Source organism: Triturus cristatus, chromosome 5_2 (assembly GCF_964204655.1).
Source record: "Triturus cristatus chromosome 5_2, aTriCri1.1, whole genome shotgun sequence".
In the NCBI taxonomy this organism is placed as follows: domain Eukaryota; kingdom Metazoa; phylum Chordata; class Amphibia; order Caudata; family Salamandridae; genus Triturus; species Triturus cristatus.
The window spans coordinates 616,973,588-617,001,253 of NC_140588.1; the positions used below are offsets into that span (position 1 = coordinate 616,973,588).

A 27,666-nucleotide genomic window follows, 5' to 3' on the forward strand; every position below is an offset into this window, starting at 1 on the left:
AGGGCATGGTTGCACAGTTCTTGCAGGCCATGTAGAGAAATTGTATTTTTGCGATACAGTTCTTAGAATGGGAAGGCGGGTGCCTATGTGATATATTGTATGCATTGTACTTTACTTGAGCAGCAACAGATGTATTCAATGTGTTACGTAAAAAAAAAGTCTTAGGGAATACATTTCCCATTTAAGCCCTTGAAGTTTGTAAGAGTAAATGCTGAAGCCTAATTCGTGACCTGTTAATTACTTAACAGGTAGGGCCTTGAGGTGGAGAGGATTAGAAAGCAATTCAGAGTGACCCAGAAAGTAACCTTCAGTAATCTGTTAAATCTATGCTGTTTCGGGTAGAGAAGTATTTTAAAGGAATCCGAAGAAACCAGAAGGTGCTAGGACTTTCAGAGGTTGAGATGATGACCTGACATGTCTCGAGCTTCCTACAGCGGAGAGCTCTCTTTTTTTTTTTTTTTTTTTGTTTGTTTTTTTTCCCCTGGGTCCTAACATTAGCAGTCTGGCCAGTGTTCTTGCATAGGACTTGGTTCAGGTGACTCTTTAAACTGTAGACGTGTTGGTCCCTGCCCGGTTGCTTAGGTAGACTCCTACCAGACAGCACAGCTGTCTGGTTGCAGAGACTTAAGCAATGGATGGAATGCATTCCGTTTTTAGCAATAACATTAGCTTTGTGTTCTGTTACTTACAGTTGCTTGATTTCTATTCATTGGTTCTGTTTTAGCCCATCAAGCATGCCTTTGTTCCTCCATTGAGCAGAGCCTTTTTATCCTCTGATTGGCTGTTACACGGGTTCTTGCTTTTTTGGCCACTCAATGTTTTCTTTCTATTGAAGCACTCCATGCTAAATGAATGCAGGTTTCATTCAACTGTCTCCAGTGTATGATTCAGCTGGTTACTGGGAAACTTCTTTGCCAAAGGAAACCATCCATGCATTGACTCTGCTTTCGTTCTGGTATATTAAGGACTTTGGTGTGATCAGTAGAAGGGGCTGTTGGAGAAGCAAATACTTGCTGTATATTATAGTTCTTGTTGGGTTTCAGTGAAATTGTTATAAAAGATTAAGGCAGACATACATGATATTTAGGTTTTTTTTTCCCCTCTTTTTTGCCTTTGTACTCATCTCACCAAAAGCGTCTGCAATTCTTAACACTTCCTGTGTGCCCTGCAGCCACTGCATTTGCTTCGGTCCCAGACCTGACAAGCCCCTTTGTTGGTGGCTTGGTGTAAAATCATAGGATCATCAGAAATTACATAAAACCCAGGTCTCTACCCCACTCTGTAAAGGCCTGCCAGATATTTAAGTCCTTGCCATTGTCCTTACCCTAATTCCAGTATGGCCATTGAGGAAGCAGTTCTTATCCGGTCCTGGAATTTAGGAGGCAAGGGGGTCTCTCCACTTCAGACATCATTCCCTTTGTGCTATTAGAATTCAATACAACAATAGGCCTCTGTGCGTGTCAATTTCTTACTCCACATACCATAGTCTCCAAATAGCACCATAGATATATTTACACAGATTTTCTCTGAATATCCTGCATAAAGCTTCCTCAATCTCCCTCCAAAAGGTAGAGTGTCTGGGACACTCAAAGATGTGTAGATCGTTGGCCTGGGTATGGTCACATCTTGGGCATTTAGGATCTAAGAGGGGCCAACATATCAATCCTGGCGGGTGTATTCTCTAGTCTATTAATGACATAAAAGTGATTCTTCTTAAGACTAGCCGGCTTAATATACTTGTACAGCAACTTCAGGGATGGTTCGCGGAGGTCCTCAATATCACATTCAAGGGATACTTGATTCCATATATTAGTTGAAGGGGGGCGGGGGGAGAGAACTCCGTTTCCTCTGCCTCTACCGACATTTTATACCATTTTGAGATTTCCTTACATTTAAGGTTGATATCTTGAAGGAGACACTCAACCTTCCACAGCCCCTGAATTTCTCTCTGCTCAGCTGCAAACCACGAGACCAGTTGTATATATTTAAATCTGGAGAGGCCTTCTCCAATTCTGGCACTTAAAGCCTCCCATGGATGTACCCCCTCCGAAGAAACCAGATCTGACCAAATGGTGATCCCTGCTCTTTTAATTGGTATTGCCAAACGGTCTTTAAGAAACTCCGATGTCCCGGGGAATCCCAGATTGGGGCAGAGTCCGAAAAGTACCCGATCACCCAACTGGTTCTGACCTTATACAATACCCTAAGAGCATTCTTTAGAACTTTCAATCAGACTTTTTTAAAATATCTTGGTGCTCCGAATTTACATAAAGCCTTCTCCACCTTCCTGCCTTATTTCTGCTAATAGTCTGCCCCAAGTTGATTTTTCTGGTTTTGAGAGCATCATCCGGACATTTTTAAATTGAAAGGCAAAACAATACCACTTTAGTTCTGGAAGAGCCAACCCTTCCCCCCCCCCCCCCCCCTTCATCAGCCTACGCCTTAGTTTCTGCCAAGCCAATCTAGCCTTTATATGCCCAAATAAAACTCGTAATCTTACTTTGCACTTTACTGATGTCCGATTTGGGAAAAGTAAGGGGGATGGCATTAAAAAGATACGTCAACTTGAGTATGACCTTTTTAACCAGGTTCATCCTCCCATATATTGTTAACGGGAGTTTTCTCCACCTGGCTAGGATTCAGCCAACGTCTTTTGTATCTATTCAGATTAACCTGCAGGATTTTCTCAATCTCTTTAACGATTATGATGCCAAGGTATTTGAATTCTTGGCTTATACTACCATCCCAGTTATCTATATTCAGAGCATTCCCTCGGTTTTAGAGGTGTTAGCTAAATACCCTGAATATGCTCCGAATTCTAACAGAGTTTCAACCCTAGGTATTACCATCGGATCGTCTGTATATAATAGCAGATCATCCGCATACAGGACAACCATACTGCTGTACCGATAGGATCTAAAAGGGGTGATCAATTTGTCTACCCTGGTGGCTTGGGCCAGGGGTTCTATTATATATATAGGGGCAACCCTGTTGTGTCACTCTGAGGATTTCGAATCTAGATGTTAAAACCCCAATTACTAATCTTGGCAGAAGCCCCCTGATAGCAATTCACCAGGCTTTGAATAAAGATAGGCCCGAACCCCATAGCCCTCAGAACCTCCCAAAGATAAACCCAACAGTCTCTATCGAACGCCTTGGCTGCATCCAATGCCACTACAGCCAAGGGTTCAGATCGAGCTGTGGCAAGATCTATATTGCCTAATAAGTGTTGCGTCAATTCCTGGATGTATCTTTTGGGAATTAAGCCCTTCTGATCAGTATTTATCAGCTGTGAGGCAAGTTTGACTAACCTCCCTGCTAGAATGCTCATAAAGATCTTATCGGCATTCAGCAGGGAGATCCGCCTTTTGCAGGTCTTTCCTAGGTTTCAAAATAAGAACAATGGTTGCCTCCTTCCAAGACCTAGGTATCCTACCTTCTGTCTGGTAGACTAAATGAAACAAAACACCTATAATCGGAACCGGTTTATCTAGTAAGTTTGTATAGCTCACTAGGGAGGGAGTCTGTACCAGCTGCTTTGTTTTTACATTTCCTAATTTGTTCTCTAATCTCGCCCTCCGTTATTGGAGCATAGAGTAGTTTGTATACAGAAGAGACATGCAGGAGAGCTGTGTTCAAAATACACAAGGTAGCGAAGAGGTTTACCTGTAAAGTGAGGAATGGTGGTACAAAGCTATTCGGTAAGTGATGCCTCATGCCCATGCAAAAGAAAACCCTGCCAGAGTGGTGAGGCAGTGGGTGCATGAAAGCATTGTAATAAGTGAGTGGATGTAGCTGGCCAAAGCCCAGGACAAACCCTGTATCCTTCCACATTGTCAATGTGGATATTTATGGTTCCAATTATACATCACCAATCGAAATTCAATGCTGTGCAAGCACAGGCATCACTTTTAAAAACAGTGACTGCATTTCTAATTGACAAACTGGTCTTGAAAATAAGTGACCATGCAAGTCAGAACTCGCACTTTTTTTGCTTGCCTGTGCTGACTGCGTAGATCCAGAAGGCAAGACAGTGTTTGTTCTTAGGCTGCATACAATTCAGCATACTAGAATGCTCTACATTATTGTGCGATACCCAACTGATTTAAAAATAGTCAATTTCCAGTGCATACATACAAAGATCTTGCTCTCTGCCCATTAAAAACGGATTTAGGTTCCATTGGTGTTGTCAAAGTGAATTGGACATTTTCCATTGTCGCTGTTTGGTGGTTGGGGGGGGGGGGGGGGGGATTCAATCCTTGTTTAGTAGTGTTCATAGATCAGTTTAGGGCCCAGCGACTCCCTTTTATTTGAAGTGGAGGAGAGTAGCAAAATGGTTTGCCTGGTTCCAAAGTTGCCTTGAGTTCTGTTGCCTGTATCTGGAAATGTATTGGCTTCATACAAGGTCTTCTGGTGACAGTGCATCCAGAGCAGGCAATTATGCAACCAGTAGCCACTTGTTTAGAGTTTGTTCTGACTGACTTCACCGGCTAAGTAGGACCAGAACAATGGCTTGGATGGTTCTGAAGTTGGGATTATTGTCTGCATCCATACCAGGCGGCGCACGCGGTCCCTCTTGAGCTGAAGTCTGACAAATAGGTGCACTCGACAGACAGACAAAGGCTTGGGCAGGATGCAGGCTCACCAGTCTCATTCATTGAAGGTTATGCAGTGGCTCCTTGACCAAGGTGTTCTTGTTTCTTTCTTGGTCAGCTCGACAACCAAATTCGTGGTTCCAGGCCTGGTCTGGTATCAGCGTGGAACTCCTTACAGTAGGACTGTCTTCAGCAGGCCTTCCTAGCTGTCGACTGCTCCTGGTAGACCCAACTCATTTCATTACCTGGCAGATAAGTGTTTTTTTTTTTTTTTTTTTTTTTTTTTTTTGGTGGGTGGTTTTCTCCTTCTACTGTCATTTCTTCAAGTTCACTTTGCAAACTTCCCAAGATTACTTTTGGGTTGGAATTGAAATGGCAACCACACAGCAGCTCCACCTCTGGGCTGGTGAGTTACTTTCGTAAACTTTTGTACAGGCTTCCCAGGTTTACGGGTGACTAAATAAAACCAAGTAATGTTTTCGTCCTGCACTGCCTGTCTGCCTGCATGGTTAAGGTTGGCTTCAGGGGTCTGTCTGGAAATCTAGGCATGTTATTTAGAGTTTGACACATGCGGACAACAGCCTAAATGGGGAGGACAGAAACCCCTGCCACCCTCCACTTTAATGCATGTAGAAGGCGAAGCACACTCAGTGGGGCTGCTGCATGTCTGCTGTTTTTTGGCTGCTGTCGTATATTGACCATCCTGCAACTACCCATCCTGGATTAAGACGTGGAAATGGGCCGGAGGGACCTCCAAAATCCACCTGGTAGAACAGGGTTCTATGTAGTGAAGGGACCATGTAAATTCTGGCTGGGGTGTCCGAGCAGGATACCATCTGATCCATACAAAAGGAACAAAAATAAAGTTCTTTTGGGAGTGTACTACCTTGTTGGACCCCAATGACCTTAAGGGACCCACTGCCCCACCTACCAACACCTCAGGAGGCGCAGATACTTACTTTAAGGGGGGGGGGCATTCTTTCACTGCTCTTAAACTCTCTGCAATCTCGCAGTGCGGGGTATGCACGGGCAAACCCTGGGCCAAGGGCAGGCCCATCTGTTTGCCCAGCAGCAGGAGAAGGCTAGGATGGGCCTACTCTCTTGGCTTGAACACCCAGGCCTGAACATTGAAGGTACTTTCATAGCACAGCAAAACAGCTGGTTATATCTTGGGCTAGCCTGACCTCCTCTAAATTGTGGTCCAGGGCGTATGGGGCTCTATGTACTTTTATTTTTGGTAGCTCTTCGTTAGACTATGTGACCGAGGGGCACATTGTATTTTCCTTGAAGGCAGTGAATTATAGTGCTACTATGTTCAAACCATAGGCTAAGTTATTTTTTTAAGACTTTTTTTTTATTTATTAGGGGTTCTCCTTTTGTATATCATCTGTAGCATGGGAAATCGAGGACCTCCAATTTACAGGGCATTGCCATACACTATATAAGAGCTCCACTTAGCCTGATAATTTTGCACTTAAAGATCGATCTCCTTGTAGAGGAAGTTGAGTCCCTTATTAGCACAGACTCCAACTCAGGCGGAGCCTAGGGCAAAGCAGAGGAATCCAGACTCTACTAAGCCTCATAACTCTGCAGCTATCCCCAAGAAAAAAATCACTCTGGAACCCCAAGTAGCAGGAGGGCTAATATCAAGGCGTAAGAATGATGCTTAACCTATCTGGACCTATTTCAAAGGTCAATCTAGCAATAAATGTGGTTATTTCTTATGCTCCAGGCACCTGGTCCAGAGACTATAAATGACTAGGCAACTCAGCAGCCCTTCCTCCACTCCTATTTTATCCCTTTCAGCAATCCTGTTTTGCCTCTTGTTGAGCAGACTCGTACCCTCTCATTGCAGAAGATAGAGGAGGGTCCGAACCTGCAGGGGCCCTGCCTTTAAATCCGTATAGGTGACATAGTTCATCTTTCCCAGCAAATTGCAGTGCTTAGGAACAGGTGGGGGACCTTTTTAGCGCTGGTGTCACACCCATTCCACTGATGGACATGCATACTACACATACCTGGGACAACCACACTTGATGAGGGAACAAAGGCCCATTGAGCCCTGATACTCTGCACTGTCCCATGAGCCTAGTCATATGACCCACCCTGTAGCGGCACATAAAAGGAACAGCAGATCGGGAACTAGCAGCTAGATAAGGCCCATGCGAACCCTATGCTCCTTGCTGCCTTGTTGCCATTCTAGTATCTTGGTTCATGGAGAGTTTAGATCCAACAATAATCCCCCCCCGCCCCCCCCCCCAAAAGCTATGCAAAACTGCAATCCTAAGTTGGGTACTCTGGCTTCAAATCTTAGTTGCCACATTTTTATAAAAGTTCCTAAACTTGGGCAACCGAAGAATAAAGGAGGATGTGTCAAATAAAACCATCCATTGGATCTGTCAGGTCAGGGGTTGTCACTCATATGAGAGGACACTCCCACAAAATTGCACCAACTTTGATAGCATCAAGTTAACCGTCTCTGACGGACCTAGTTGACAATCTAGTGGACTTTGTTTGAACTTCCTCCATGTTTAATCCCAATATCCAATTTAAATATAGGCGGCTTGAGAACAGCCGTCGCAACAATCTGTTATTTCATCTTCCCACTTTCGTGAAGATTCTCCAACTTGGAATGTAGCCTGACAATCCTTGCCCTCTGAATCAAAATCTGATTGGTTCTTTCACCCAGACAATCACAAGGTGCCCAGGGTCAGTCCTCCTTTTATTGTCTAGAGTGCCCCTCACGTTGATCTTGCTGCAGGTGAATTCATAGGTCGATCGATAACCCTATACTTTTGGGACCCATATCCACACTCACTCATTCTAATGGTAGCCACAATTGTGGTTCTTTGGTCCCCGGCAGTTTTCTTTCAAAACTCTATTTCTCAGACCAAAGCTGTGGTATCCATAATTTCTTGGAATGTGACTGGCCTTAAATCAAAGGCTGTACTCCCTGATTGGAACATCATTGAATCGTATGGCATCTGCTTGCTTCAGAAAATCTGCTGTATGGAATCTGTTTTCAAACCTGTGTTTACACTTTTCAATCCTTGCGACACGTGGCCCTGCTGGGAGACTGTCCAGAGGGCTAGTAACATGGATCAGACCACATTTAGATTGTAAATTCCGAGGACTCCACATCGATTGTCCTGACATTCTGGCTCTTCGTTTAGTGGTAGATAACTTTTCTGTAATATCGACGCGAGAGCGGTCAAGGGAGTCTTGAGGCCCAAAATGGTTTCACTCTTAGAGGAGCACTTAGAAAAATATCATAGCCATTCACTTTTGCTAATAGCAGGGGGACTTCAATACTATATTTGAGCCACTAGATGGCTATGGAGGAGAATGTGGCACGGGGCATCCCGTAATTTCATCTGCCTCCCATAAAAAGATCGACAAAAGCTGCCTTGCAGCTCAAGGCGCTTTAGTTTGGGCTTAGAGCAATAAATGGTAGGTCCAAATCTGACAAAGGAGGTTAGCCCTTATAACCATCTCCTCCATTCCAGTTGTCTAGATTCTATCCTAATCCGCCTACATCTTCGGCCACTCCTTGGATATTATTGTAAACTAAAGGATGGAGAGTGACTATAGTCTGTGGTGCCTCACTATGGAACATTTTTGCACCAAACAAGCGACTAATTCTCACATCGTGGTCTGCACCAGGGGCACATATCCCACGAATGATATGTGGCAAATTAAATGGCCCCAGGTAGCAGAGTCCCCGGATCTTTCTTCCGCCATTGGAGAAGATGTGCAATCCTGCTTAGCAGAATTGTCAAAGCCCTATGGGTGCAATTTATCAAGGGCTAATTGCCACTACACAACTTTTTAAAGAAAACCTTATCCTACTTCCCTGTCCCAATAACTAATGCATACAGGCACCCCTCTAGGGCCAAAAATTGGTTTAACAAGGAGTGCGGACTATTGAGTAGGCTATTGGGCAAAGTGAATAAAAACTAGGGAAATGTTGTGGGTTCGTTTCGCCAGGAAGCTTTACAAACTGGCTTGGGTCGGCTCAAAAGGGAAAACTGATGATGGTAGGCGGCAAGAACTGAAAGTGGCTTGCACCTTTAAGGACTGCACTATTCTAGGCCCTGGTTACATGGGTAAGGGACTGGTGTACTCCCCTTCCTGAAACTGCATTTCTCCTCCCACCTGGGTCGACTAGTTCTCTAACTTATACTCTGTAAGGCACTCCAACGGTAGTGGACGAGGAGTTCAGGGACTGCTCCCTTGCCCCTCCTATGCCTTTATTTGAGCCAGCTGATGTCTCACTTGCCCTGGATGCAATTGCTAGAAGTAGAGCGGCAGGACCAGATGGCATACCGGCTGAAATATTTGTACAGGACAGAGTAAACTGGTTCAGGTACATTCTTATTTTGGAAAATATGTAGTCCCTATACCGTATTCCTGGAAGAGGGCCAACGTCCTCACAATCTATATATTTTTTTTTTTTTAAGTGGCAGATCTCTGCCAGGCAACTGTAGGCCACTAAGTTTGACTATGTCCAAAAAATCTTTACACTTTTACTGGCCAAGATACAGTTTGGACTATTGATAAAGGTGCACTATCATTGTTCCAAGCTGGCTTTTGCAAGAGATAAAGTACTATAGACCAGGTATTCCACTTCCTGCTCTTATATTGGAGGGCAGTAGAGATTAGCAGGGGCAGCATGTATCCTGCCTTCATCTATCTCAAACCGGCATTTGACTTAGTCCCAAGCAAGAAGGCATGGCAGGTTCTTGGCCACCTAGGCATGCCACTGTACCTATTGACTGTACTTCTTCATATACATGAAGACCATTCTGCTCAGGTTTGATGGAGCAGTCCGGATGAACGTACTGACCAGATTTTCCATCAAAGGTGTATGTAAGGCTGTGCTTTAGCCCCTACTTTGTGTTCTTTATTTCTTAATGACATATGGCTCTGAACTGTCAATTTGTCCAACATTTCTTCCCTAACCAGTTCAGAGAATGTTTAGGCGCAATCTAGTTCGCCTCCCGCTAGCACTCCACTGTAACACTTGATACGGTTCGCAATGTATTAACCAACAGTTAGCCTTCTCCAGAAGAACAATGGGTGGAGTCTATGGTCCACACTTGAACTAGTTCAGTATGCCACTGCCCTAAAGGATGTCATGGACACTGACTGTTTTAATTAGAATGGCTCCAGCCAATCAAATCTGTTAATAGTAATAGGAATGAGAGAGTTCTTGGAAAATCCATGCGCCAAACCCACTCCAACAGCAGAGTAATTGAAAAAGCACTACTGGTCATGGATTTTGCAGAATCGGGCTGGATTGGTCATGGACTCCTCGCTGATGGGGAGGTTTTTAGGTTTCAAGTGTTGTAGCTTCCTGCAATCATATTGGGATTCCATTACTGTGCCATTGGATAAGAAACTATTTCCAATTCAGGGTTGGCACACTGCTACTGAAGCTTTACTAGGAAATGCACTTCAAAAGAGGGTGTTTTGTGCCCCATCTCTAATAACTATGCAGAATCTGTAGCCCATTGCCTGCCCAGGCCCCCACCAGAAATGGATTAAACCGCTTTGTAGTGAAATGGGGACACTAAGCAGTTGCACTGCCCTTGGATTCCTTAGATCAGACCCTAGACCATTCTATGCATGTTCTATTAAGTCTTTGGGTTTGATGTGGCATCTAACTAGGATAAATGCTGCTTAGTTCAACCTGGGATATTCTAGATCTTTTTGGTTGGGTCCCAAAACCTTGTCCACCTGAATTCCTTTGGGAAGCTACAGTCCCTGCTGAAATATGCCCTTATTCCCCACAGCAGCACATGTTTAAACTTCTAATAACTTCTTAAACCACGCAAAGACACTGACAGCATGGTTTGGTAGGACAAATCTTTAAAGCTGTTACTTGCTTGATCCATTGTTGTGGAACTTAACTTATGTTTTAGTAGGCTCCTCTGATTGTTTCAATTGTATTGTTATATTTTTCATTTTTTAATATAGTTTTATAGTCTGCCTTTAGATCAATTCTGTGAGTATCAATTGTGGTGATTTGTCTAAGGTGATACAAGTTCGATTAGAGTAACAATGAGCTTTCATGTATGTTGTGATACTCAGGCTTTCATACTACTTTGTACTTGCATTTCTTCTTTGGAAGAAGGAAAAAAAAGCCCTCTTACCAAATTTTATTAGTTTCCGTTCTCCTTTTATTGTTTTAAACGGAACACCCAATTTGTGTAGCATAAACTCCTGGGGTTACAGTGGATCCCAGCAGTCGCCATTGGATTCATAAATCAAGCCACCTTAAAACCGGTTCCACACAAAGGTAAAGGGCCCAAGCTTTAGGGACTGATCATACCTTTTACTTGGGAGGACATAAAAGGCATGTGCTTGTGTTTAGTAATCTTGCTTCTCCAGTCTGTCATGGCATATTCTGGTCGGAGAGGTCTGAAACCACATTACTCCAAGAAGGTACACTTGGGGTATATCCCTGTTTACAGCTTCCATGTCTACTGACCAACTGTCAAATAAAATATCAGCTCAACCATCCTATTTAATTCTAAACAATTTGCAGTTATCTTGCTTTGGTTTCTCTCAATCAAATCTTGAGAACCTTGCTAGTAAAGTAGAGTTCATGTATCTTCAATTATTTAACCAAGCAGACCCCCCTTCCCCCTTCCCCCGAATTGGCTAGTCATTGACTGGCAGGTGTCACAGCAATTTATAGTCCAGTGCATGGACCTTCTTGACTGTACGTTTGTGACAAGACTGCCTACTGGCTCTTTGGCTATTCCTGGTTAAAAGTCTGTGTCTTACAGTTGCTTTAGGGGGATGTAGCACAAGGAATGCAATCTTGGTGGATGCTGCCACACCTACCGGAGGACCCAACAGGGCGTGAGGCACTGGCTCGCTCCCTATTGAGCTATTTTGAATCAAACTGGGGCTCCGCTGGGAGCAGAACTATGGATTGGAAGGCACTAAAAGCATTGCTGAGGGGTACCTATGTGGGACTTGCCTGTGGGGCTCATAGACCTCTCCAGGCTGAGCTGAGTAGGGAGGAGCAGTTGTTTGCACATACTCGGCCAACGCACCCACCTAGCGTGACTTCACTGAGTGAAGAACACACTATTTGGGGGGCATACTACGCACATTAGGGACCATCTAAACAAATACTGAAACAATCCGGCAATAGCCACACGCGAATGCGACAAAGCTGGATACCTTTTGGCCTGGGTTTTATGCAGGGAATGCAATCCTCCGGTCACGACTATCTTGGATATTCCCGATGGCGCTAGGGTTACTTCGAGGGTGGGGATTATGGATGTATTCCGCGCACATTTTACAGATCATGCACACAGCTGACCTAAATGTTTGTCACATACTTACTCTGCTTTTTAGGTCGAGCCTAAACCGCGCTTGCTCTCTAGGCGATCTGTTATCTTTACTTTGTGTGGTCTGACTCCTCCCACACTTTAGATTGGCTTGTATGTGTGTGCTTTAGAAATGGTAGCCTGCAAATGGCTACTGGTGGGTGCTTGTCCCACCTTTTCTTGCAGGTATACTCACCCGGAGTATTGCAGCGGGAGCGAGCAGGCACGAACGCTGCCTGCATGTGTGCATTGATCTTGTCAGTATCCTTTTTACCATGCTGGGACCAGGCTTCCCGTCCTGCTTCCGGAGTTAACTTGTGGGAGGCTGGCAGGCATTGGGCTACTTTGCAGCAATCATGGCAACCGCCGCAGCCTCCGTTGCTGAGAGGGACTAGTTAGACTGGAGTGATCGGCATTGCAGAGCAGCCCGAGTCGTGCTGCAAGTGAAGTTGGTAAGCGTGCCAGCGCGTCTATCGATCCATGTTAAGCACCGGTAACATGCTCTGGGCACTGAAAGAGTCCAAGAACCAGTCCACATGCAGCTCTAAATTAATTGTTTCTCTTTTAGGGCACACAAAGCTCAGTGGTTGATGCTCCTGGTTATGCAGATAATCAAATGGGCTTTCAAGGGCATGTCGTCTGGTGATAAATGCTGACTGCTCTCTGTTGTCCTTTTAAATGCTGTTGCCCAGAAAGACTAAAGTGGCCTAGAAACGAGTTAAGTTTCATTCCTGTATCCTTCCCTCTCCAGACCATTTATATAAGGCTATATATTCCAACGTAGCCCATAACGACCTACCCCAGCATATCTTCCACGTTGTCAATGTGTGGAGTATAAAAGCGAGAGGCCAAGGAAGTGCCCCTACGTGGGTCAAAGGTGGCGTCTTGCTTCCTTTTTCTTTTCCAGCAAGGAGGCCCCCTTCCCCCTCACTGTGACCATGCAGTGTAGCTGATTGGCTCCCAGAGATACTGAAGCGACGGGCGGCAGGCTCCACTTTCCAAAAACCAAAGCAGCTCAGAGGTGATGTAGGCTAATATGTTTTGGATGTTTAAGGGCATGTGTTGGGACCTGTGTGCAGCATAGGGTTTTACTGTTCATTTCCTCTATTAATAAACTTTGTCTGGAGGGTTAACTTAAAGTAGTTTCTGCCAGTATGTGTCCAACAGAGCCGGTTATTTATTTGTAAAAATTTTTGGGCTGTGCCTTTTGCGAGTGCAGTCCTTTCTCAAAGTATGAATGTCACAGGTCCTTAGTGTGCGCTGACTTTCTTTGGCTGTATCAGGGCCTGTTGGGTCTGGGCGGAGCGCCAGCTTTTTTACAGTTTTATTTCCCTCAGATAATTACCAGAGGTTGCCCGGAGCTTCAAGAACTCTCTCGTTTGTAAATCAGCGGAGTTGCAGGGGCAGCAGCTTTCGTTTTTTAGGTCTCGCCTGGCGAAAGCAGCGCATGCGCTGCTCTCGCATGGAGTGCACCTTTAGGAATCCATTCTGTGCGTGCTCTCATTCACACGTCTGCAATGGACAAAGATGGCTGCTCTTGCCATTTGTCCATTGCAAACAGCATGCGCGTGTCCGTAGGTACTGGACAGTCCCACGCCATTTTGTTGCTACAAAAATGCCGCTTTCCTCATAGCTCCGAACCAGCGCGCACCCTGCAGTTTCCCCAGGGCACAAACAGGCAGCCACTTCTGTATCACCAAAGAGACCATCCTGAGGATCCGTCTTGCTTTTCTGAAAGTGTGCAGCGTGCGGGGCGACGGGACATTACTAACTGCATGAAGTTCATGAAAGCGAACAGGCTGTTGTCGCCCACCGTGACCTGAAAAAGCCCTCCGCTTCCGCCGAACAATGAGATTCGGGATGCGGTGATGAGAAGCTGCAACAACATCCAACTACTCGGTGAGACACACAAATTAGGTATGTCTGCTCAATTGCTGTTGGCTGATTTTTTTTGCATTTTTTTTAAGCAAGCCCATATATGTATTGTATCCTATTATTGTCACAGAGCTGGTGTTAGCAACTTTGTAGCTTTACGTTCCTTATTAATGCATGTGGCAGGATAGCTATCTCTTGTTCCTCCGCTCTTAGCGAGAACTTCAACAGTTTCCCCATGTTACTATGCTCTCCATTACGACAGACGTAGAGAGCAGAGTCATTCTTTTAATTACACTGTCTGTAATTCCTGGGGCAGAGCTGTAACTTGGATTACACAGCTGTCTGTTACATCGCTTGAACCATCTCCATGTGTAGTTTTGGTGTTTTTCGCTACAGAGCTTTCATCAAGGCCTCAGACAGCGCAACAATGCCTCAGATTAGACATTTCCCAGTTGGGAACCTCCATCGGTCATGTACATTTCAGCAGCGCCTAAGACAGTATAGCTACATATTGATTCACACAACGTTGATTATAAGTTTGACAGCAGAGTAGTATTCCATCACTTCAGTAACACCTGCAGTAGCATACATTTCCATTCTATTATTGCATTCTTAGAAAGACCTTGCACAGAAGAGGTAATACTTTGGGTACATACTTGTAACCCCAAGCTATCCTTGTATGCACGCTTGAGCATGTTTTCCAGCGTCTTACAAAGCCCTCAGGTGGGAGGCAGTAGATGTGTCTTATTCTACAAAGCTGGCAACAATGTTCTGAGATACAATAACTTTAACCAGGTTGGCGCAGATCTTGGTAATGCTTTAAAATCTGTGAAAGTAGCTTTTGGCTTACTTTGCAATGTCATCATCTGAAAGATCAATTTGACATTTTTCAAATGCTGCCCAAAGCTAGACCTGTTGACTTCATCAGTGCATGTATTGATATATTTCTACTTTGTTAATTTACCATGGGATTTTATGTTTTTCTACTTAGTCTCTTCTCAGTTGATATGCCAGGTGAAATGGAGGTTGTGTACTGAGATCAACATTGGGTTGCATAGATTCTGCAGGAAGGTGTGGCTAGTCTGTGTCCTGTACATCTGAGACAAGACTAATGTTGTGCTGCAGGACAGTATTGGACTGCTTGTCAGTGCTGGGATGCTGCTGTTCAGTGCTGTGGTGCTGCTCATCTGTATCTAGGAGCTGCGCATCAGTGTTCGTGGCATCAGGAAGCGTTGCACTCTAGGACCACCTCTGATCTGCTCTAATCTCTACTCTCCTTGCCCTGAATACACAGACAATAAAGTGAAAATTATGATGCAGAATATTATCTCCATGGGGGATTCAATGTCACTAAACATTTAATCCCCCGGGCCCTTGAAATTGTGATCTCTGCATTGCTTGATCATAAATAGACCAGTTAATTCCATCCCTGCGGACGCCCTGCAGCCATAAGAGACTGAACGAGCAGGCGGAGAGCTTTATTCTGCTAGGGAGGTTTGCTAGTACAGGTCGCTGCAGTTTAGGATGGCTGGTCATTGGAAGAGTCGTGTTCAGCCACAGTCCTGGAATTGCATCTGTGGTTGGGGGTTCAGGACTGCAGGGCAGTGACAGAGCTGTGCTGGTGTGAGTATGTAACATTGAGGGTGTCGCAGGACCGGAGTGGAGCAGATTGGGGAAACTGTTCAGAGCTTAGTTCTGGAGTCGCATAGTCTCATTGTCCTCATTTAGGTGCAGTGGCAGAGCTGGCTTTGGGGTGACAGTACTCCAATAGTGAAGCGTGACTGGGAACTCTGCCTGGGTTTGAACAGCACAGCTGTCAGACCTTTTGATTACAAAATACTTAGACTGAGCTTTGGGTCCATACGCTTTCACTTCACGTTTAATAAATTCTATTTTGAAGAAGCTCTGCCTACTCCCCATGGACCTGCCAGACGATTCCCAAAGGTCAAGGTGTCAAAAATGGACCGTTTGCCCCACTCTAAATCCGTTACCTCCCCACCTTGGGAGTCTGTACTTTAGCAATGTCTGACTACCAGATTAACGGTCGCTAACCAATGATGTGATTTGGTAACGCACACAATTCTGAACAGATGCTCAAAACACTCTCCTTTTAAATTGCGATTCGATAACGCTTTCTAAGCCTATTTTAGGAGTCGGTCACATTTCACTGACTCTTAAAATGGGTTTAATACGTGACAATTAACTCTTTAGACGTTACAAACCCTTTGATTTAGTAAATCGGAGATACTGCAACGCTACAAAATGTGCTAAGGCCTACTGGGCCAGATGTACCAAAAGTCTTGCACGTCCTCATTTCTCTCCCTAGGCCAGAGACGACCTCTGTCGAGTTCTGTGTCCTGTAATCTAACCATGAAACTCGCTGACTGGGCTAATTTAACTTTAAAAAAGGAAGCCATACTTCCCCTTTTTGGGAAAAACATTTTGCACAGTAGCTGGTATTCTCTTTTTTTTTTTTAGGCTCCTTAGGTGTCGTGCCATCTCTTAAACTGCATTAATCGTACAATTGAAGAGTTCCATCCTTGCTGGCTAAGCAGACCGAATCGGTTGGTTTTATTTGTGCGGTAAGTCAAGCTTAAGAGGATTTCCTCTGCCCGATCTATTAAAATGTGAGTTCTTTCTGCTTAAACGTTATAGAGTATGAGCGAAATCCCAGTCTCATTGTCCCGTGCGTGGCTACGGTGAAGATTGCCTTTTCTTTTTTTTTTTTTTTTTCTTTTTTTTTTCGCCCTGCACCAAGCTGGAGTGAGCAATGTCTTTATACGGTTGTCACTGCTTTGGTGCAAGGCTGAATTGAGGGAGGTTTCTTCCTGTATTGTATACCTGTCGTTGTGACTCTTTTTCTTTGCTTGGATGGAGAGTGGAATGTGTCTTCTGGATTCACTGTCTAGTGCCTTGCTCCATGTTACTGCATAGAGTACATATGTGTATATTCCGATCTCAGTACAGTGTTCGGCTGGAATGATTGGTTTCTAGACCTGTTCTATTGCCTGTGCTAGTCAGCCATGCAGGATGTTTTCTCCTGCCTCATTGGCTTTAAGTCTCATTGCCTTTCTTTCCCACTGCCTTGTCTAATTGATGTATTGAGGCTGGCGTTCTTGCCATGGGTCAGGCTGGAGGAAAGGCGGTGTGTATACTGGTGTCCTTGCCGTTTACTAGGCTGGTGTGAGGAATTGATCTATATCTCATTTTCCTTCACTAGTCTGGTAGTTGACTAGTCTCCTTGCACGTTCCCTTTGCCAGGCTCATGTGAGCGGTGTATAATCTCTTGGTACTGCCTCGTGCTGGGTGTATGGGCCATGTCTTTTTGTATCTTTGCACTGCCTCATACAAGTCTGGTGAGAGCAATGCCTCTGTTCTTGGGGAAATATAGGAATGTCTCCACCTTCATTCATGTGACTAAGTCTGGCAAGAGTGAGGGATAACTTTAAGCTCGGTTTTGGAGACTGCCTGGCAAAAACGTCACACAAGCACTGTGAAACGCACCTATTCATTTACTTACTGGGTATAGGCTCCCTGACACCACCAAGTGACTTCACCTTCAGGCTCTTCCCCGATAACAAGATAATTGTGTAACTAATGGGATCTGATTTGCGTTACATTTCCAATATTTCAAACAATGTAGTCTCCTTGACAAAGTGGTAGGAACTTAATAGCCATGTTAACAAACTCTTACTTAATTCTATGAACATACATGCTATAATCCATGCATTTATCAGGCTCGGAGCAGCATGTTTACAACAGGTCAGCCAATGATGAGTGCATTTCCAGTGTAACTGGAGAAGTTGATCATCTTTGTAATGGCTTACAGTGGTCTGATCTGGCTGGGAAATCTGGAAAGATCTGCCAAAACATTGAGTAGTTGTACTTTGGTCCAACTAAAAAACACAATTGGCTACTGCTGTGAATTTTGTGCAATTCTCCACTGTTCAGGAAAGGGGACGGGCACATTGTAACAAAGTCTGCTTGCACCCTGTTATTTCAAAACTTGTGACTGCTGCACTTCAGATTTTTAGCTTCGGATCATAGCCACTACTTCCTCAGTACTTTCTGACCCAGCGTTTTGTTACATCTTAATTTCAACTGTGTTTTTTAGGTTTCGACTAGACAGTGCAAGCACTGGCTCCTCTAGACATGTTTACAGCTAGTGGGCTTGGAGGCCGCCCCTTACTATTAGTTGGCTTCATCGCCCATCTTAATTGCTTGCATCCTGTTGGTCAGCTCTGCCATCGGCACTTTCCTCTTCTTGCCTTTGACACTCCCCTGGAGAATGGCCCAAGTACTTGCGTCCTCGCACTGCACGTACTTTTGGAAGCTATTTTTCTTCTGCTTAACACTCTACAGAGTGAATCTTTCGTAGTTGACTCTGCCCGGTTTGTCTGCTCCCTTCCTCCCTCCCATTGTCACGTTTGCTTCTTTCTTCCCACCCATTTTCCATGTTGCCCCTCACTCCTGTTTTTGTGTTGGCTTCCCACCCAACATAATGAGAACCAGCATTAAAAATGCAATAGGTCTCGCCTTTTATTAAGTTTAAAGCCATTTGCTTAGCTATACAATACCATTAGCAAAGCAAATGGCTTTAACTTAATCAAAGGCGAGACCTATTGCATTTTCAATACTTGTCCTGAGACTCCAACTGCAGGCCCTGAAGGATAGCTGATATGACCAGTCAGTGTGTGGACTGATTACTTTTGTGTGTGTGTGCTGGTGAACCAGGTCTTACTGTTTTCCCTGATAATATAACAAAGATTACCGACATCAAGCTTAAATGCCTGCAGTCTTCTGTATATATTGCAAAACACTATACAGCGCATCTTGGCAAGGTCAAAACTGCTCTAATTTGTAAATTCGGGCCGATTTTAATGTCTGATTTGCTAAATGGGGAGCACTTTTTTTTTTTAATCTGCTCCCAGAGTCCATTTTCTGTCGTGTCCCAGTACAGCCCTGGAGTGGCGAGTGTTTCTTTTCCAGGTTGGTTGGCAGACACAAGTGAGCTCTAACAGCCTAGGACTGGACCGTCTGCAGCTCTTCTGCCTATATAACCTACTACACCACCATTCCAATTTTTAGCTATATTGTACTGCTAACTAGAGGCATGTTTTCCTTAATCTCAGTATATTTTTAGACGCACTGGCCTCCAACTTACTTTGTGGCTGCTGCACAATGTTGATCCACGATTGTCTTGTAAGGCTAAGCAAGTGCCTCACTGCCCCCTGCGACCTTCCTTCTAGTGTCTTCATTGCCGTGAAAGGCTGTGTCGCAATGGTTTTACAGTATGGTCGTATTCGAAAGAGGTTGGTGGTTAGCTTTTATTTTAGTTTTTTTTCATTAGTTTGAAGATATGTTTTAGAGCTTATTATTCAAAATACTGGACAAAGTGTCACTCATTTGGCAGCTGAATGTTCCTCTTAAGTACATTGAAACCATTGAAATGTTACACATAAGCAATCACAAAACTTGGCAGCTATGACCAACTGTACGCTTAAATGAAGGGGGTGAACATTGTGCAGTGCCTCAAAATAATGTGTGCAGTTGTATAAATAAGAACCACAAACTTCAAGAAACTGTTGTGCACTGATGCTTTGCAACAGTTTTAAGATCTTCGTTTCTTGTTGCTCAAATGGGTGTAATTTCTGATGTTTCTCTCGTCTTCATTGCTTGATTATGCTTGTGAAAAGTGTCACTCCTAGCCATTGAATGTCATTCATAATATCACTGAAATTATGAAAAGTCACACATAATCAAGCTGAAACCTTGGCAGCTATGAAATGTGGTCCCGTGCTCACTACACCACTGGCTTCAAGCTAGCCTGGCTGAAGAAAGGTGATGCCCTGAAACCGGTCCCAGGATGCTTGTTTCTGGTCCAGGGAGGACCTGGCTTGGCAGTTCGGGCTGGACTGTTCCCACAAGGAACAGGGTCAAGACTGATTTGCATATGGCTGGGTCCTATGGCTGGGTCCAAACTGGGGTGGTGTGGTGTCAGAAACTACAACATTTTGGTGTAGTACATATAGAGCCATAGTGTGTTGGTGTGTATAGGGTCCAGGTGACTCCAAAAGTAGGCAGAGGTAAAAGTTAGAGTGTAAGGTTCTATCTGTGGTAGCTTGGTCGAGCAGTAAGGCCGTATCGGAGGACGATGTTAAGCATTTGATGTACACACTGTCAGTAAATGAATTCACATACTCCAAGACTAAACTCTAGGCCAATGATTTTGTATAAAAAAATACTTGTTTTATCTTGTAAGCAAGCCTGGCACAAGTAAGGCATTAAATACTTTACAGTAATAAGTTACTGAATGTCGAACAGTTTGAAAATGCAATAGAAATTGTACTTTGTTTGATTTACAGGGGAGCAGTAGTATGCAACACTTGGCAAATACAGTACATTGAAATGAATAGGCTTTTTCAGTAAATTGCAGGTAAGTTATTTTTCACTGTACTTTTCTTACTCCATGCCGAATACCTGGATTCAGCACTGGGGCATTTCCTGCAAACAGGTAAATAAAAAAGTTTTGGTAATTTGTCCGATTTTATTTTTTTTATTTATTTTAAGAATACTTTTAGATTTTGAAACTCCACAACTTTTTGGAAGAAAATCGGTCAATGTTATCCTATGGAGAAAAAGTAGTTATCGGTTAACAGGTAAGTTATCGACAGTGGGAGTTAAAGTTCTGGGGGTAGACTCCGGAGCCTCCAGGGTCAGTGATGCACTCTTGTTAGACCCTCAGCGTAACTGGGGTGGCCGGGTGCAGAGTGAGGCCCAATGTAATCCAATGGGGGATAGGGGGTCTCCGGTTGGTGGCTGCTGGCTAGCAGGCTACACTGCTTTGGAAGCAAAGCTCCTAGACTTTAGCTCAGGGCCCTGGGGACTCGTGCAGGGAAACTATTCTCCTTAATATGAGGTGACCATGAGTGCGGTCCAGATAAAGGCAGAATGCTTCTCACCATCTCATGTCGTGACACCTTCCCATGCCAGTCAAGGTCTCCTTTTCCCCCATGGCCCAGACATCCAGCATCATGCCAACATTTTAGAAGACGAAAGTGGGAGATTCAAATATATGTATAATTGGGAGAATGTATTTTCTATCATTGAGTTATATTTAAACTGAGGCAATTTTCAGGTGGGAACAAGCCAAGATGATGGTGTTTTGTTGTTAACAAAAAAAAAAAAAAAAAAAACGGGAGTGTCCTGCCAAAATCATTATTTGTATAGCGCTACAATCACCTGTGAGGGTATCCAGGCGCTGGGTTGCAAGGCTCAGTCGAAAAGCCAGGTCTGAGTCTTTTCCTGAAGTCAGCTAGAAGTTGCGGGCGTGATCTGTGTGGGCCTGAGTTCTGCAGGCCACCAGGGGTTCATAGGAGGTTTCCAAAGATCAGCACTAAGGTCTGGTCAGTGTTTAGCTCAAGACAGTTGGTCTTCATCCAGTCAGTGACTGGCCTATTGGCATGTATAAGTCTGCTACCTTCCTTCCCGAAGCGTACAGTCTTACTTGTTAAACCTCCCTCCATCCCTTTAGAGGTGCAGTCTCGAATCACTCCCCTCTATTTGCTTGCAATCAAGGCTACCATCCCTCTTTATCTGTGCATTCTGTCCTTCTCACCTTCCTCTAAGTGTGTAGTCTAGCCTAACTTCCCCTGTCCGTAGCTACCGAATCTCCTCTCCCCACCCCAGGCCTGACGTCTGGGCAATGTTCTCCTTGTTTCCACCTGGACACCTCCTCTTGCCTTTTGTCTGGGCAGACTTTACTATCCGATTCTCTCTCTGTCTGGGTGTCTTTTGCCACCCTGTTTCCTACTTGCTGTCTGGGCAGCATTTACCCCCCACCCCATATTTTCAGCCCACTGTTAGTTCCCGGCCCGCTGTCTTTGCAACCTTTTTCTCCAGCCCCATTGTCACCTGCTGTCAAGGCAACCGTCCCTCTGTTTTTGGCCTGCAACCTGGACACCCCATCCCTGTTCTGTCTTCTCTCTGGGCAAACCTCCTCAACCCCTCTGTTCCTGGCCTTCTGGCTGGACAACCGCTCCCTGCTGTCTCGGTAGTCTCCACCAAACCCATTCCCACCCTGCTGTCTAGGCAACATTTCTCTACAACCGCCCCATCAACCATCCCAGTTTCCCAGCCTGCTGTCTGGGCATACTTATCAAGTTCCACCCCCTCAACCACCCGTTCTCTTCTTGGCGTCTGTCTGGGCAATGCCCCACACCCCAAATAGTTAATTCCCAGCCTGCTGTCTAGGCAAATTGTATTATGTGTTTTTTGCCTGCCGTCTTCTCAACCTTTCCCCCTTTGTAGGTCGAGCTTGGGCAGCGCATGCACTGCGTGGCATGCTGTATTCGAGTATAGACTTGAAGCCCCGCCCATATTTGTCATTGGCTTGTGTCAATATGCTTCATAAATGCTGGCTTCTGATTCGTTAATAGGCTTGTTAGTCCCTCCTTAGTACCACCTTGTCTTCATTTGTAACCTCCCATGAGGACTTGCCCTTTTACTTCTGTTACACCGTGTGTCTTAGTCTGTAAGCACTATTTCCTTTAATGAGTTTCTCCTACTGCAGGCACAACATGCTTTCCTGCAACGTTCAGTGCGCCATGCACGCTTTCACTTTCCAAGCAGCCCAGAACAATGGGGACTGCTTATTTGAAATTAAATAGGTCCTGCATTTATAAGAGTTTGAGCTGTTGGCATTTTAAATGACAATGCTAATGTTTATGTTAATTATCAAAACGAATAAATAAAAGCCATTGTCATTTACAATTCCAATAGTTTAAACTCTTGCAAATGTGAGGCCTGTTGCATTGCAAATGCTTGTTTTAATAGGGGTTTCTAGGAAGAAGGGTCCCTACTTGAACAGGGTTACAACCTGCCAACTAGTCCGGGTAAAGGAGTCTCACTTCTAAAATAACCCTTGCCCACCCCTTGGTAGCTTGCCATGAGCAGTCCGGCTTATTTCAGAGGCCGTGTGTAAAGCATTTGCACATAACCAGCAGTAATGCAATGAAAGCACTACAAAAGTACACCACACCAGTTTTAGAAAAATAGCTCAAATTTATTTGTGTAAAACAAGACCAACAATGAATCCAACGATGAATCCAACGTAGGTATTTAAAATACTCCTAAAACAAAAATAGACTTTAAAAACAGTTAATTGAAGATGACAGCTCAGTCAGGGGCTATCACTGTGTGAACCAACAGTTCTGGCTCACCGCGGTGTCGCGGGCCAGCTACAGTGCCGGGAAGACCCTCAAACAGTACCTTTAGAGATGCAGGCATCTGTGACCTCGTGATGAGCTCCGAAGAGCCAACGTCTGTTCTGGAGGTCGGTGCAGAAGTAGTCTGGCCCTTGAAATCCCACACGTTTCAGATCGAACTCTGTGCTGTTGAAGTCAGGAGCGCTGGCGTTGGGGCAGTGGTGCAAAGTGTGGCGTGCAGTGCACTCTGGTTGCTGTGTAGGCAGTGGCTGAGTGACTGCGCTGGTGAGATCTGGGTTGCGGCGCAAAGTGGGGCAGTGCTTGTTGTGGTGCTATCCAATCACAGTGCAGGCAGTGGCGGGGTCTGCATCCTTGTTGAAGTATCGTCTGCTGACTAACTGAAGTCTGTCGCCGGTAGGCCAAGGCTGCTGAGGGGGACGGGGTGGTGCATTGTAACTTACGGGCAGTGCCTCCCAACCACAGTGCAAGCAGCAGCATCCATGTCTGCGTGGAGCGGCGTCTGGGATACCAGGGCGGAAGTGTGAGGTGCGGTGCCCACAGGTCACGGTGCAAGCAGTGGCTCGGTTTCGGGCGTACTCATTGGTGAGACGAGGGTTGCAGTGCGAAGTGCAGCAGTGCCTTCAGAACCGAGCCGGCAGCGGTGTCATTGACTGCATCATGTTACCGTTTCTCCTTTGTGGCAGCGGAAACATGCAGTTTCAGAAGCCAGTACCCAGAAGATGTTCAAGTCTTTGATTTTCCCTGAGACTTCCAGAAGGAGGTAAGCTTTACATCAAGTCCTTGGAGATACTTAGGATGCAGAACATCAAGTCCTTGGAGATACTTAGGATGCAGAAAGCCAAGTCCAGTTCTTTCCCTGCCTTGGACAGAAACAGTAACTACAGGCCGACCCAGCAAAGCACACAGCAAAGTGGTAGTCTCTCCTTTCAGTTCTTTCAGCTGTTCCTGACGAGGTCCTTAGTCCAGCAGTAATCTAAAGTTCTGGGGTCGGCCCCCCATTTATACTACATTCTTCTTTGAAGTTGTTACAAAGTTCCTCTGGCACACATAAACCGGTTCAGCTGGGCTCAGGCCAGGTTCACCACAGGAGGTGAAGACCGCTTTGAGAGGCAGGCAGTTCACTGAGGTGCAAGCTGCAACTCTTTTGTGTCTGTCTAGTGTGAATGCACATCCCCAGCCCTGTCTGTCCTAAGCCAAGGCAGCTAATACACAACGGGCAGAGGCACATGGATGGTTTGACCAGAAAATACCCACTTTATAAAAGGGGTATTTCCAAACGCACAATATGAAAATCGTCATTACTAAAAGATGTATTTTTAAATCCTGAGTTCAGGCATACTAAACTCCACTTTTCGATCGGCTTCCCTTGGCCCCCTACTTTGCGTAGGGCAAGATGAGCCCAGTATATCCGCTGTATTAAACTATCGTCATAAATGTGCTGAGTACATCATACTTCACTTTCCGTGCCACTGCTTACTGATTGGTTTCTTTTTTGTATAACAATACAGAAAAAAAAACAAAGTTTAAAAAAAGTTTGTGTATATTCTGTAACTAGGGGACTCTTCCCTTAATCTTGTATGTGATTCACAGACCACTGGAGAAAGGTGAGATACGTTTCATGCCTGGCTGATCTCCTGCCAAGTCTAGTTTTGTACACATTAGACTTGGCGCCTCAATGTACTCTATTTTGTTTGCCCCTTTCTCTGAGCCTGGGATAATTGGTGGTGGAGGGAAAACAGCAGCTTAATAGTTTAGAGTAGATTTTTTTTTTTTTCCCATTTTTCTTTTCCAGCTCCCACTCTCAAGCAGTGGATGCTTAATTTGGAACACTGATATGCAGCCCACAAACCCACTGTAACCAGTAAACATTGGTTTGGCCTATGAACTTTAGCTATAGAGTCCAGAAAAAAAACTGAATAATAGCAAAATGCGCCAAAGCCCAGCTGACAGGACTCTGTGGAGGACGTCCAATTGTGGAGGAAGAGGTTTTGTGAACTCCACTGCCAAGGAATGTAACACTTCTCCTTTCCATTGGGTCAATTACAAACCTTTTTCTGTTTTATAAAGAGACTAAAAACCTAGCTTTTTCCTATGTAACTCATTATACATGTGTCCTCTTTCCTTTAGTGGTAGTTCCTTGACCTCTTCGGGTATTTGTTTGCGCTCAATACATTACTTTAATGTAACGTCTCGACTGTCAATGGCACATTCTTTCAGGAGTCCTACTTGTTCCCAGGCCCTGCTGTTCATACGGAAGAGTCCTGTGAGAGCTGGGACAATCTACCACATGTGCCTTACCTACAGGGTGTCTGCTTCACCCCTTGCCCCCCCCCCCCCCCCCCTGCCTCTCCAGCCTTAGAAGGAGCAGGTAGTAGTCCATCCTCTAAACACTGTCATTTGGGGAGGGAGGCAAGGTCTGGTTCCTTCGACTAGAGATATTGATTCTGTAACCATTTGAACCATCTCTACGGTTGCCAATGTCCTCTTTTGAAGTTGTTGCTGCACTTCTACTTGGGTCAAGTGTCCTTTGGGAACGGAAGGAATCGATAACCTCTGAGTAAAACTGTCCCCTTCCCTCTAGCAGTGTGTTTTGAAATATGAGTCCGAGAGTATTAAGTACTGTTGGGGAAGCCATAGTGTGGGCTGGCGCACTATTGCATCTTCTCTGCTGAAGAGACTGAAAGCTCTTAGGTACTTGACTGTTATTGTAGGAGCTAGTTGAGGAAAATAGTTTGAAGTTGGTGATAATGGAATCCAATTTCACCCAAAGAAAAACCATTTCGCCCTCAATATAGGCCCTGATGTGTGGCCTGTTTATTACAAAGGACTTGATAACTGGAGTTGCCGGGCCCGTCGAGGCGTGGTCTGCCTGAAAGAGTTTAGAGCTGCTGCAAAACGGCCAGATACTTTGGCATTGTACCCCAACGGAGGGAGACTAGTGAGTACTTGCTCTAGGGTAGAATGTGCACACTATCCTATTGGCAACTTTGTGCTGTAAGTTCTCTACCGACTCTCTAAACATCCCCATTACTATGGGTACTGTTGCCATAAGTGCCAAAGGTAAGTGCCCTGTGTTGATTATGTATAGTATTTTTGTTGTTCCGAGTAGTGTTCATAAAGTAAAGTCTGCCCAATGATTTGATGCTTGAGTTCTGAGCTTCTAACCCCACATCCCCTCCTGGACTAAGGCTTGGACTCCTGAACTTGACCACCCTAAGGGTCCAGTACTTAAGGGTTATAGTTGGTGTGCTCTAAAGGAACACCAGTGCTAAAATGCAGATTGTTAGCCTGGTCCCAGAAACCCCTGGCTGATTGGACTACTTTGGGAACTATTTTATGAACTCCTAATTACTGTTCTTACCTTATATGACCCATATAGCCTGCATGTTCTTATAATGGTATTTTGTCATTGCAGGTTCATTCCAAAGGATTGAAGCTGGGGATTTATCAGGATGTCGGAAATCAAACATGCGCTGGATTTCCTGGTAGCTTTGGTCACTATGAGCAGGATGCTGAAACATTTGCTGAGTGGGGAGTGGATCTACTAAAATTTGATGGCTGTGGCTTTGGGACTTTGGACCTGTTGGCTGAAGGTACAACGATAAGTATGCTTGGGACATTCAGGCATTGTAAGGCTACCAGGCCTCCTTTTATGCATCTATGGCAGTCCAGTGCAAAATTATACTTCTGGCTAGTCGGGTAGCTAATGGAAATTAGGAGATAGCTGAAGATCTGTATTGGTCTCTTAAGAGACCATGAATTGCTTCTTGTACTCTAGTTTTTATCTGATATAACTATGCGTGCGATGTGCTTGCATGTCAGGACGTGACTTTGGATTGCACTCTGCAAGTGACAGTTAAATAGCTCAACTGTATTCGTAAGTGGCTCTTTGGAAAAAGGATCATTCTCATTGTATAGAAATCTGAACCTCAAACGGTGGTTTCAGATTTGAAAGGAGTGGTGTGGTTTTTGGGTTTTTTTTGGGGGGGGGGGGGGGGAGGGGGGGTGATGGCTAACAGTGGCAGCAGTGACGAGAAACTAGTTTCACATCCTGTTGCAAGCGAGACATTGGCAAAGAGAAACTGGCACCATGTCATCAGCCTTTAGATCTGAACTAACAAACCCTCTGCTACCTTGGGTATTTGGTTCCCTAAAATTGAAAGGTCCACTCTAAACCCGAGAAAGGTTGGAGCACACATAGAACCAGTTACACAATTAATCGGTAGGTTTGTGATGGGCATGTAGTTCAATACATCAATCTCCATGTTTTCTTCATCGCAGGTGGTCCTACTTATGTAGTCGTTGTGGAAGAACAGTTGATTACATAAAGCTATCAGGGTAGCCAACATTTTTTTAATCCGGTCAGACTTTTTCAATTCTAAGAACAAACGGTAGACTGAATACCCCAGTAAAGTTAAATCAAAAGTGAATTTGTTCATGTAGTGCTGTTATAGCCACAATTTACATAATTATAATAAATAGCTGATCCATATAGTATACACATATATGGTCTGTGATTCAGGAGTGCGCCATCTTCTGTTTCCACACAAGGTTGTGCTCTCCTTTAACCAAGGGCACCATATGTTCTAATCGCTTATGGCCTGACACTACACTTAGCCGCTA

General features: G+C 44.8%; 1 protein-coding gene across 1 annotated transcript in view; it reads left to right on the forward strand.

The window, feature by feature from the left end:
• GLA (galactosidase alpha) overlaps positions 1–27,666 on the forward strand; it is a 90,630-nt gene that overhangs the window by 18,783 nt on the left and 44,181 nt on the right. Inside the window, exon 3 of the mRNA XM_085607702.1 lies at positions 26,459–26,636. Coding sequence (XP_085463828.1) covers positions 26,459–26,636 — 178 coding nt within the window. The remainder of the gene's footprint in view (positions 1–26,458; positions 26,637–27,666) is intronic.